The following is a 10,523-nucleotide window of genomic DNA, read 5'->3' as shown; positions in this document are numbered from 1 at the left end:
TGGCAATCTGCAGTTGCTACATACATTTTGTMACTTATAAATTAATTATATATACCCATTGATTCTTGAATAATGCAACTTCTAAATGCCTAATGAGCTTCAGAACCCAAAATATAAGCTTGTTTTACTCCAATGTTTGTTAACAAAGTAAATGTAAACAAACACTATATTGCCTGAAAACATGGTTAAAACAATCATTTTGATATCATGGATGGTCAGTGCTTGCATCCATAACTCGGTCTATGAATTTGAGAGTCGTTATATTTCTCCAGCCCCATCCCTCAGCTTTTTACCCAAACAGTACGGGGAGTACACTTTTTTGTTGTTTCAGCTGCTGATTGCTGCTTTAAATTCTGCCAAATACTTATGGAACACTATATTTTGTACTATGTTTTGGACAGAAGCTGTCCTCTAGTGGTATTAAATTGACACTGCAGTGTTGAACTGCCCTAGAACTGACCTAGTACTTGTTAAAGATTCTGTCATGACATGAGCCAAAATGTTCGTTTGATCTAAATCCAAGTCTGTCTCCAAAAGTATAGAGGAAAAGCGGTCGGTTGATCTTGTAACAGACATCTGTCACTCAGTTAATCTTGGCACTCATACTTCTTATCTGCTACTATCACCATACGTCTGGGTTTGAATGGGTGTGAAAGAGAGAGAGTGAGAGAGAGAGAGAGAGAGAGAGAGAGAGAGAAAGAGAGACAGAGAGAGAGCCGGAAGGGGTAGAGAGGGACATGACCAAACTACAGTATCAAATATTAAATAAATATTTGGCAGAATTTGATGCCAAGTTACATCAGGTAAGCCTCATCTTTGAGTGGTCATGGAATGTCACAAAATGTATATCCTACTACAAATGTTATTTATACAACACACACATGCACACGTACACACGTACACACACAGACACACTCTCTCTCTCTCTCTCTCTCTCTCTCTCTCTCTCTCTCTCTCTCTCTCTCTCTCTCTCTCTCTCTCTCTCTCTCTCTCTCTCTTTATACAGCATGTAATTCCCGTCAGTAGTCATAGTATTTATTTAGTCATGTGAGTCAGTGTTGTGGCACAGAAACACAGTTTAAATGTTGTCCTGGAGTGTCTGATATTATGTCCTGTGTCTCTGGATTAGACAGCCTTACAGCTCGGATTAGAACCTCTGTAATGCTTTTATCATGCACCAATCAGAGAGAATATTATATTTGACATCCAAGGAAAGCATGAAGATGTGTTTATTGATTTTAAAAACAGACCAATTAGAGCAGTCGCCTGTGATGCGCGTATTTGGTTTGGATATGATTAACACACGCATACAGTTAATGGTGTGTGTGATTCTAACATACGCACATACACACATCTAATGGTAGTCCAAAACAGCAGCTTGCTTCCAGGCTGTTTGAGCATCAGTCTCACTCTTGGCTCTTTTCTTCCTCGCTCATTTGTTGTTTCTTTCCCTGTTTTGCTTCTTGTCTTGTTCTCTTCCTGCTTTCCCGTAGATTTTTATCTCATGACCAGTTTGATTTTCTTTCTCCCTGTCTCTCTGAATGTTCCATCCTTTTCTCTCCATCACTCCTCCTTCTCATCATCTCTTTTCATCTTGTATCACCTCTCTCTCCAACCTGCCCTCAATTTCTCCCTTTCGTTGTTTCTCTCAATCTCCTTACTCTATCCGTTTCTCTTCTTACCCCTCCATCTCTCCCTTTAATCTGAAATGGAGGGATAGGAATTTTTAAATCCCTTGCGTTTGTCCCCTCTAATTCTCTCTATCTCTCCTCCCTCTCTCTGTCTATCTCTCCCCCTCTCTGTCTGTCTGTCTGCATCTCACCCCCCTACGTAGATGTAGTCATTTGAATGGTGTAACAAGCCTTGCTCCAGGGACAGAGAGAAGGAGAGAGGGAGAGGGGTAGAGAGATAGGGGATTTAAGAAGGGGTCAAATTGAGACTTGATGAGTGAGTAGGAGCGAGAGGGACAGAGTAATGCACCGCATGAACTCTTTTCTGTTCAGACATAGAAGTGGGCTAGGTTAATGTTTGTTTTAGGCGACCTTAAACGCAGATCAGGATGTTGTTTARGGGATTTAGGATCTTCTGAGTGTGGATTAGAGGTTCTACTGTATGTTTCATCTCTGATATGAACATCACTTCAGACCACGATGTGACTGGGTGATAGGACCTCCTGGACCCCACCTCAGAACTCTAATCTCGGGTGGGACCTTTGGAACMCCAAAGAAAGGGGGAAGAGAGAGAGAGAGAAAGACAGAAAAAATAGGAACAAGAAAAATAGAACAGAGAGGGAGGGAAAAGAGAAGGAGGGTCAGGAGTGTTACTTCACACTCCGAGGAAAAGGGATGGGTAATTGTACTAAGCCATCCATGAAAAACAAAATGAAGAAGGTAAGAGCAGTTATTTGCTTTTTTTTTTAAGATATGGGACGAGAGAAGCCTTTGCTTGCTTGCTATTTCCTTGTCTGTGTGTTTATGTGTGTAGTATCCTGAAAATATTGGCAAAATGTATTTTTTCTGCAAAGTACTCCATTTAGAATAGGTGCTGTGCATTTTTAAACAACATTGATCTGAAACAATTCAACGTGATTATTCTGAAAAACTCCAGTAGAGACGTTTCCTATGACGTTTCCTTTTCACTTATATGCATATTGTCTCTGCATCTCTGTACAATGGAGATCTTTCTTTGATTATCTCCGAGCCTGATAAGCAGTATTAGCAGTAAGATCCCCAGAGATCTTTATCCTTGTGTTTCCTAAAGGGCAGGTTTCCTAAAGGGCAGGCCCAACAACCAGATCAATCTTGTACCAGACGTGGATTTTGATTCTACAGTTATTCTCAAGCGCATACAAGCATTTTGTTTTTATAGATCAATGTTGTTGATTTTTTTTAAAGTGTTCTCAAGACACAGAATTCTGTGGCCCACTGAAAAACAGTAAATGCATTTTCAAAAGGTAGTCGCCTTCTCAAAACTTAAATATATTCATCAATTCTATATGCTACTGTCACAATTGCGAATACATTACTCAAAAGAACACGACTGTCTGCAAAACGATTAACACAAACATGAATTTCTCTTGAGTCTAAGCTGACAAAACAGAAAGTTAGTGTGTGTTGTTTTTGATTCTGGTGATCAAAATATTTGCTTTGCAGTCACTAAATCATSAAGATCAAAATTGGAAACACAACTATCAAAAGGTGCATAATAATGGGAAATTACAATATTATTCCTGATCAAAAAGGAAAAATTAGAAAATAAGCACACCGCGCAGGAATCCTTCAACAATATCTCCCAATCCAATGCCATGTATTCAGTACTGTACCTTCCATCGGCTGCAGAAACACAATCCAATGCATGTATTCAGTACTGTACCTTCCATCGCTGCAGAAACACAATCCAATGCCATGTATTCAGTACTGTACCTTCCATCGGCTGCAGAAACACAATCCAATGCCATGTATTCAGTACTGTACCTTCCATCGCTGCAGAAACACAATCCAATGCCATTGATTCAGTACTGTACCTCCATCGGCTGCAGAAACACAATCCAATGCCATGTATTCAGTACTGTACCTTCCATCGCTGCAGAAACACAATCCAATGCCATGTATTCAGTACTGTACCTTCCATCACTGCAGAAACACAATCCAATGCCATGTATTCAGTACTGTACCTTCCATCGGCTGCAGAAACACAATCCAATTCCATGTATTCAGTACTGTACCTTCCCCACGGCTGCAGAAACACAATCCAATGCCATGTATTTCAGTACTGTATACTTCCATCGTGCTCGAGAAACACAATCCAATACCATATCAGTACTGTACCTTCCATCGGCTGCAGAAACACAATCCAATGCCATGTATTCAGTACTGTACCTTCCATCGGCTGCAGAAACACAATCCAATGCCATGTTATTCAGTACTGTACCTTCCTCTCAGCTGCAGAAACACAATCCACATGCCATGTATTCAGTACTGTAACCTTCCATCGGCGCAGACTTATACCACACTGCTCTCTCACCGCAAACCCTCCTTCTCTCTCCTCTCCCTAAGCCATCTCCTCCCTCTTATTCATGCATTACCTCACCTGTCAACTCTTATTTCCCATCGGCTGCTCTCAGCACGACACACAACCACAATGCTCAATAGTATCGTAATACGTCAACTGTACTATCCATATAGGCTGCAGAAACACAATCCCAATGCCCACTTGTAAATTCCAGTACTCTCGACCTCCATCGGCTCTTCGCAGCCACATACCACCTACTATCCAATGCCATTCGTATTCAGACTCTACACTCTCCTCTCCATTCGGCTCGACACAGAGAACTGACACCAATCAATCTCCCATCTTGATTCTCAGTATGTCAGACTTCCCATCGGGCTGCACGAAACCAACAATCTGCCCCAATAACCAATTATTCAGTTACTGAACTTCATCGGCTGCAGAAAACACAATCAAGGCCATGATTCCATACGAACCTCCATCGGCTGCAGAACTAATGCCAACAAATCTAACCAACAATGGCCATATCCTGGTATTCAGTACGTACCTGCCCGATACCGGGGCGCGCAGAAATTGCAGACAACAACTTTGCCTACCAATTCCACCTCCCAATGCCATGTATTCCATATTTACCCTACCTACCCCAATCCGCCTCGCCATGCACGGAGAGAACACAATCCCCCTGTTGGCCCACTAGTACTCCCACTCTAGACGCTTTATTTATTGTACCTCTATGCTTTTATTACTATTTTATACACTTTAACGCTCTCTTTCGAGGCAGCCGATGATCAGTGTGATGTGAGGGCAAATTGCTAAACAATCTTTTCATAGGAGATGTCTGGCGACTGCCCAAAGGAGCCAGAAGACGAGGCTCTGCCAAGTGGGTTGCGTTCCCCCCTGAGATGCACAACAGTCCCCCTTCTCCTAGAAAAGGAAGAGAGATAAGCCGAAAAACGGGACTACTGACTGCCCAGTACCGGTGCGTTCAGGGATACCTTACCAGACGACTACCTGGCGCATGCCTCAATGTCAATAGTTAGGGAAGAGATCAGGGGCATACAGTGGGCACTTCGGAAGAGACTTGATGAGAGAGGAAAAAACAAACTAACAATTATACATTTTAGGAAAAATAAGGCACAACCTGTGATACCTACAAAATGTGCCGGGAAAAGTCAAGGCGGTCTGAATACTTTCCGAAGGCCACTGTATATGTCAAGAGATCTATAGAGTAGGATTGCTTATCATATGATAAGGTTTCCCCCTCTCTCCATGTTAATCTTATTCGAGTTTAAGCTCTAAAAGGCGATAAACTTATCCTAGATCACTCACTCCTTAACCCCTGACGAGGCTTTATGAATATAGGCTCTGAGCTACCTGAGGTGTCAACTCTCACATAAAGAGAGTAGGTGCATATACATCTGGCCAAGGTCACAACCACTGGGCATACAGTCAATGCTATAGTTTTGATTCACATTTGGTTGAGCTGTCAACTAATGTGAATTCAAAGTGAAATCAACAACAAAACATTACCCATGTCATTGGATTTCGGTTCAAAGTTGGGTGAAAAAAAACGATTGGCAAATTGATTTACCACYTTGATTCCACATCATCACATAGATTTGTTTGGGGTTGAAATGATGTGGAAACAATGTTGATCCAACCACTTTTTACACAGTGGGAATGTTTAGGAGTAACCCAAAGTCCCTTAGAAGTAACTCCACTTTATTTRCTGCATATCTGCAATGTTGTAAAAKATCTTYCAAATTTGACYGTCCCTGTTGCCTAGAGCTTTCCRTATATTGTACCTTCCATTTCCAATATTGTGTAGTCGTATTTACTGATTGCCAGAAACAGTGAACACATTTGCAACCTTTTCTCTTCTGATGAAAACAACARGTTAATATTCTGTAAACAAAACACTTCGCATTGAATATTGCATTCATTGATGACAACTGTATTTACAGTTTTGTAAAACTGGGTCTAATACAGTGTATGCATTCCAGGCATAAAGGCAAGAAACTTATCAGACATTCTGCAAATGTACTTAAGCATTTGATCATTGTTGGTTTGCTGTTGGTTAGTTTAACCACACTTCCAAAATATGTTTGTACACAGGTTGAGAAAAACTGTAACTAAACACAACTCTGGTATTATCATATTGACTAGATGTAATCTGTAAGTGTGTTATGTAACACTGTGTTGAGTCTCTGAGTTGAGCAGAGTGTCTGAACACTTTCCAGAATGAACGCCCCAATCCAACTCTGAYCCAAGACTGAGCCTCGGAAAACAGAGCAGAGAAAGAGATAGATGAGAGAGTGAGAGATGGAGGGAAAGCATAGCTTCTTGTAACCAATACACAGACCAGCACATAAACAGACAGAGAGCTAGACTTATTAGGCTGATGGTCTGCTGGCTGATAGGGCTTGTCATGTAGATAGAGTTAAACTTCTAAAAGTCTGACAGAGATTGCCAATCCTGTCCTGTTTGCTGATGTAACATCYGATCTCCCTGAGGACTAGTGCTGTGGACAGCTGGCTGTCAGACCTCAGCAGAKAGAGAGGGAAACAGAGTGTGAAACCAACGACTGTTAGGTTCACTAGTTCTGGATGATTCTGGTTCTAAGGGGGCCGTCGGGCCCCAGGGGGGCAAGGGGAGGGCAGGGGGCCAGGAGGGGCCCCGGTCGGAGGGCGAGGAGGAATCGGGTGAGGACGAGGAATTTAAGGCGCCACTGTCTGCACTGGTCCAGAACTGCACCGTGTTACACAGGATCGTGGGACCCGCCTGCATCTTCCTCAAACAGGGCTTTGCAAGCAGCCAGATCGTACGTACACACGCTAGTGAACACATACACACACATACTGAGACACATGCATGCAAGCGCATACTCAATCACAKACACACACGTACACTTACAATTACATACTAAACTATTCACACACACACCAACACACACACATCATGATCATCTTCCCTTCCTTCTCACCACATAACATTCTCTCCACAATCATTTCATTTTCATCATGGGACAACCAATCAAACGTGCTATATAAAGTACATACTGCAGGCAGAGAGGAGTCCAACCAAACCTTGATGTGGTGTTGCACTGTGTTTATCACATACAGGGAGATTCCAAGAAGAACATCCATAGTAAAGAGAAAGACATCTACAGGGATTGTCTCTCCCTATATTTCTCTGCCACCAAACAAACTCAACCTAATGACCTACTACACCAAAACAGGCACGACCTCCAGTGTGTGGACGTGTGTGTGTGTGTGTGTGTGTGTGTGTCAGTAAACAATTCACATTATATGTCCAAGGGTCTTACTTACACTAAACCACCTACATTTCCTAACCCCCCCCCCACACTACCCAGTAATCTGGTTACTACAGTGATTTATGTTTTGTGAAAGTATTTTACCGGGTCCATAATACAAACATGGCTCATACAATGTAATCTGTGTAGATTTAGGTTCAGATATACAGTACCAGTCAAAAGCTTGGACACACACCTCAAGGGTTTTTCTTCATTTTTATTACTATTTTCAACATTGTAGAACTATGAAATAACACACATGGAATCATGTAGTAACCAAAAAAGTGTTAAACAAATCCAAATACATATTACATTTCATCTTCAAAGTACCACCCTTTCCTTTGATACAAGCTTTGCAACTCTTGTAATTCTCTCAACCCCAGCCTTTCCTTTCATCTGCGGGCAGAGCGCTGTCGATTTTCTGCCCTCTTCTGTATGCGCTTTGGCCCCATGGCCCTTGTGCCCGTTCGATCACCTGAATGCTTTTCAACAGTCTTGAAGGAGTTCCCACATATGCTAAGCACTTGTTGGCTGATTTTTCCTTCACTCTGCGGTCCAACTCATCCCAAACCATCTCAATGGGTTGAGGTCGGATGTGAGGCCAGCTTCATCTGGTGCACACTCCACAATCTCCTTCTTGGTCAAATAGCCCTTACACAGCTGGAGTGTGTTGGGTCATTTCCTGTTGAAAAACAAATGATAGTCCCACTAAGCCCAAAACCAGATGGGATGGCGTATTGCTGCAGCATGATGGTAGCCATGCTGGTTAAGTGTGCCTTAAATCTAAATAAATCACAGACAGAGTCACACAAAAACCCCCACACCATCACAACCTCCTCCTCCATGCCACACATGCGAGAGATCATCCGTCACATCACCGCTTCTCACAAAACACACGTTGAACCAAAATCGCAAATTTGGACTCATTCAGACCAAATTACAGATTTCCACCTCTAATGTCCATTGATCAAGTTCTTGGCCCAAGCAAGTCTCTTCTTCTTATTGTGTGCTTTAGTAATGGTTCTTTCAGCAATTCAGCCAAGAAGGCTTGATTACGCATGTCCCTAATTTTAGTTGAGATGTGTCTGTTACTTGAACTCTGTGAAGTATTTATTTGGGCTGCAATCTGAGGTGCAATTAACTCTAATGAACTTATCCTCTGCAGCACAGCTAACTCTGGGTCTTTCCTGTGGTGGTCCTCATGAGAGCTGTCATCAAGGCAAGGGGTGGTTTCTTTGAAAAATCTCYAATAGAAAATATAGTTTGTTTTGTTTAACACTTTTTTGGTTACTACATGATTCCATATTTGTTATTTCATAGTGATGAGGTCTTCACTATTATTCTACAATGTAGAAAATAGTAAAAATAAAGAAAAACTCTGTAATGAGTAGGTGTGTCCAAACTTTTGACTGATACTGTATTATATCTTTAGAAGCAATGTACTAGATAGATATAKTATTTAGTCTAACTTTGCAAAGCATCCTGGTTTACTCTTTCTAATAATGTGTGTCTACTGGCACGCTACAAATCACATGTACCACCTCTGCTATTAAATGAATCATACCATAGCAAAAAGATGTAGATTTTATCAAGCAAAAACAAATGGCAGAATTTCTCTCTCTTCTTTTCTCTCCTGCTTTTTCTACCTTTGGCTGATTGGTGCCCATTGTCTTTGTGATTGAGGCCCATTGTGTATTTTCTAATATCAGTGGTTGAACAATTTGTGTTTGTTGATCTTTAGATTTACATCTGTGTGTTTGACGGCAGTTTTTGTATCAACATGAAAACATGCACGTAGGTCGTTTGTCTTGTCGTGGGTACATGCGCAAACAGATTTTGTCGTCGTCGTARGTCTCGTGGGGTTGTGATGTAGTGRGTGTGTGTGTGTTTGTGATGCAGTGTGTGTGTGTTCATGTGCCACTACCAGTCTGCTTATGTGAGTACCTCTGCTACCTCCAACAGGACAGGGACCTACGACCAGAGGAGATTGAAGGTAGATTTTCCCCTTCTATCTCACAGTCAGAATCGTACCATGACATGTTTTACAATGTACATTCTCTAATTCTTACCCTGTGAGTGTACTTGTATGTTTGTGTGTGTGTGTGTGCGTATGCGTATGCGCGTGCCTGTGTGTTTGCAGAGCTTCGCGAGGCGTTTGTGGAGTTTGATAGGAAGAAGAATGGTTATGTCAGCCACAAGGACCTGGGAGAGTGCATGAGGACCATGGGCTACATGCCCACAGAGATGGAGCTCATCGAGCTGGGCCAGTCCATCTGTGAGTCGGATGTCATCATCACGAGACAGCGGAAACCACAGAGTCATGGAATATCTGAAACTCTTGAGTGCTATGGCGGAATTTAGGTTGATTATTGCAATGAATTATGAACCAAGGAAACACAAAATCAAGGAATATTTAGGCAATGAAAGACATATTGTAACCATGAGTAATAGTAGTAATGTTTTTATGTGGTCTGTAGGTGGCGGCAAACTAGACTTTGAGGACTTTGTGGAGCTGATGGGCCCAAAGATGCTGGCAGAGACAGCAGACATGATCGGAGTGGAAAAAACTGAGAGATGCATCAGAGAGGTCCTTCTCTCTCTCTGTCTCTGTGCTCTGCTGTTTGCTCTCTTCTCTCTCTCTCTCTCTCTCTCTCTGCTCTCTCTGTCTCTCCTCTGTCTCTCTCTGTCTCTGTCTCTGTCTCTTCTGTCTCTCTCTCTCTCTCTCTGTCTCTCTGTTCTCTCTCTCTGTCCTCTCTCTCTGTCCGTCTGTCTGTCTTCTCTCTCTCTCTATGTCTCTCTGTCTCTGTCTCTGTCTGTCTTCTCTCTCTGTCTCTCGTCTCTCTGTCTCTCTCTCTCTCTGTCTCTGTCTCTCTCTCTCTCTTGTCTCTCTCTTCTCTAGTCTCTCTCTGTCTCTGTCTCTCTCTGTCTCTCTCTGTCGTCTCTCTGTCTCTCTGGCTCTCTCTCTCTCTCTCTCTCTCTCTCTCTCTCTCTCTCTCTCTCTCTCTCTCTCTCTCTGTCTCTCTCTCTGTCTCTCTCTCTCTCTCTGTCTCTCTCTCTCTCGTTCTCTCTCTCTCTCTGTCTCTCTCTCTGTCTCTGTCTCTCTCTCTCTTCTGTCTCTTCTCTCTCTCTGTTCTCCCTCTCTTCTCCTGTCTCTCTGTCTCTCCCTGTCTGCTCTTGTCTCTCTCTAGTTCCTCTGTCTCTG

The 10,523-nt window shown here is 42.5% G+C and overlaps 1 protein-coding gene across 1 annotated transcript in view; it reads left to right on the top strand.

The window, feature by feature from the left end:
• The first annotated feature begins 4,842 nt into the window (after positions 1-4,842).
• The window catches only part of LOC139027923 (calcium-binding protein 5-like), a 12,764-nt gene continuing 7,083 nt past the window's right edge, over positions 4,843-10,523 (top strand). Inside the window, exons 1-5 of the mRNA XM_070444145.1 lie at positions 4,843-4,888; positions 6,609-6,829; positions 9,284-9,314; positions 9,462-9,596; positions 9,799-9,908. Of these exons, the coding sequence (XP_070300246.1) occupies positions 4,843-4,888; positions 6,609-6,829; positions 9,284-9,314; positions 9,462-9,596; positions 9,799-9,908 (543 nt within the window). The remainder of the gene's footprint in view (positions 4,889-6,608; positions 6,830-9,283; positions 9,315-9,461; positions 9,597-9,798; positions 9,909-10,523) is intronic.

This window comes from Salvelinus sp. IW2-2015, linkage group LG6.2 (genome assembly GCF_002910315.2).
Source record: "Salvelinus sp. IW2-2015 linkage group LG6.2, ASM291031v2, whole genome shotgun sequence".
Lineage (NCBI taxonomy): Eukaryota > Metazoa > Chordata > Actinopteri > Salmoniformes > Salmonidae > Salvelinus > Salvelinus sp. IW2-2015.
Note: the sequence above shows the minus strand (reverse complement) of the source record. Positions and strands in the feature narration are given on the sequence as shown.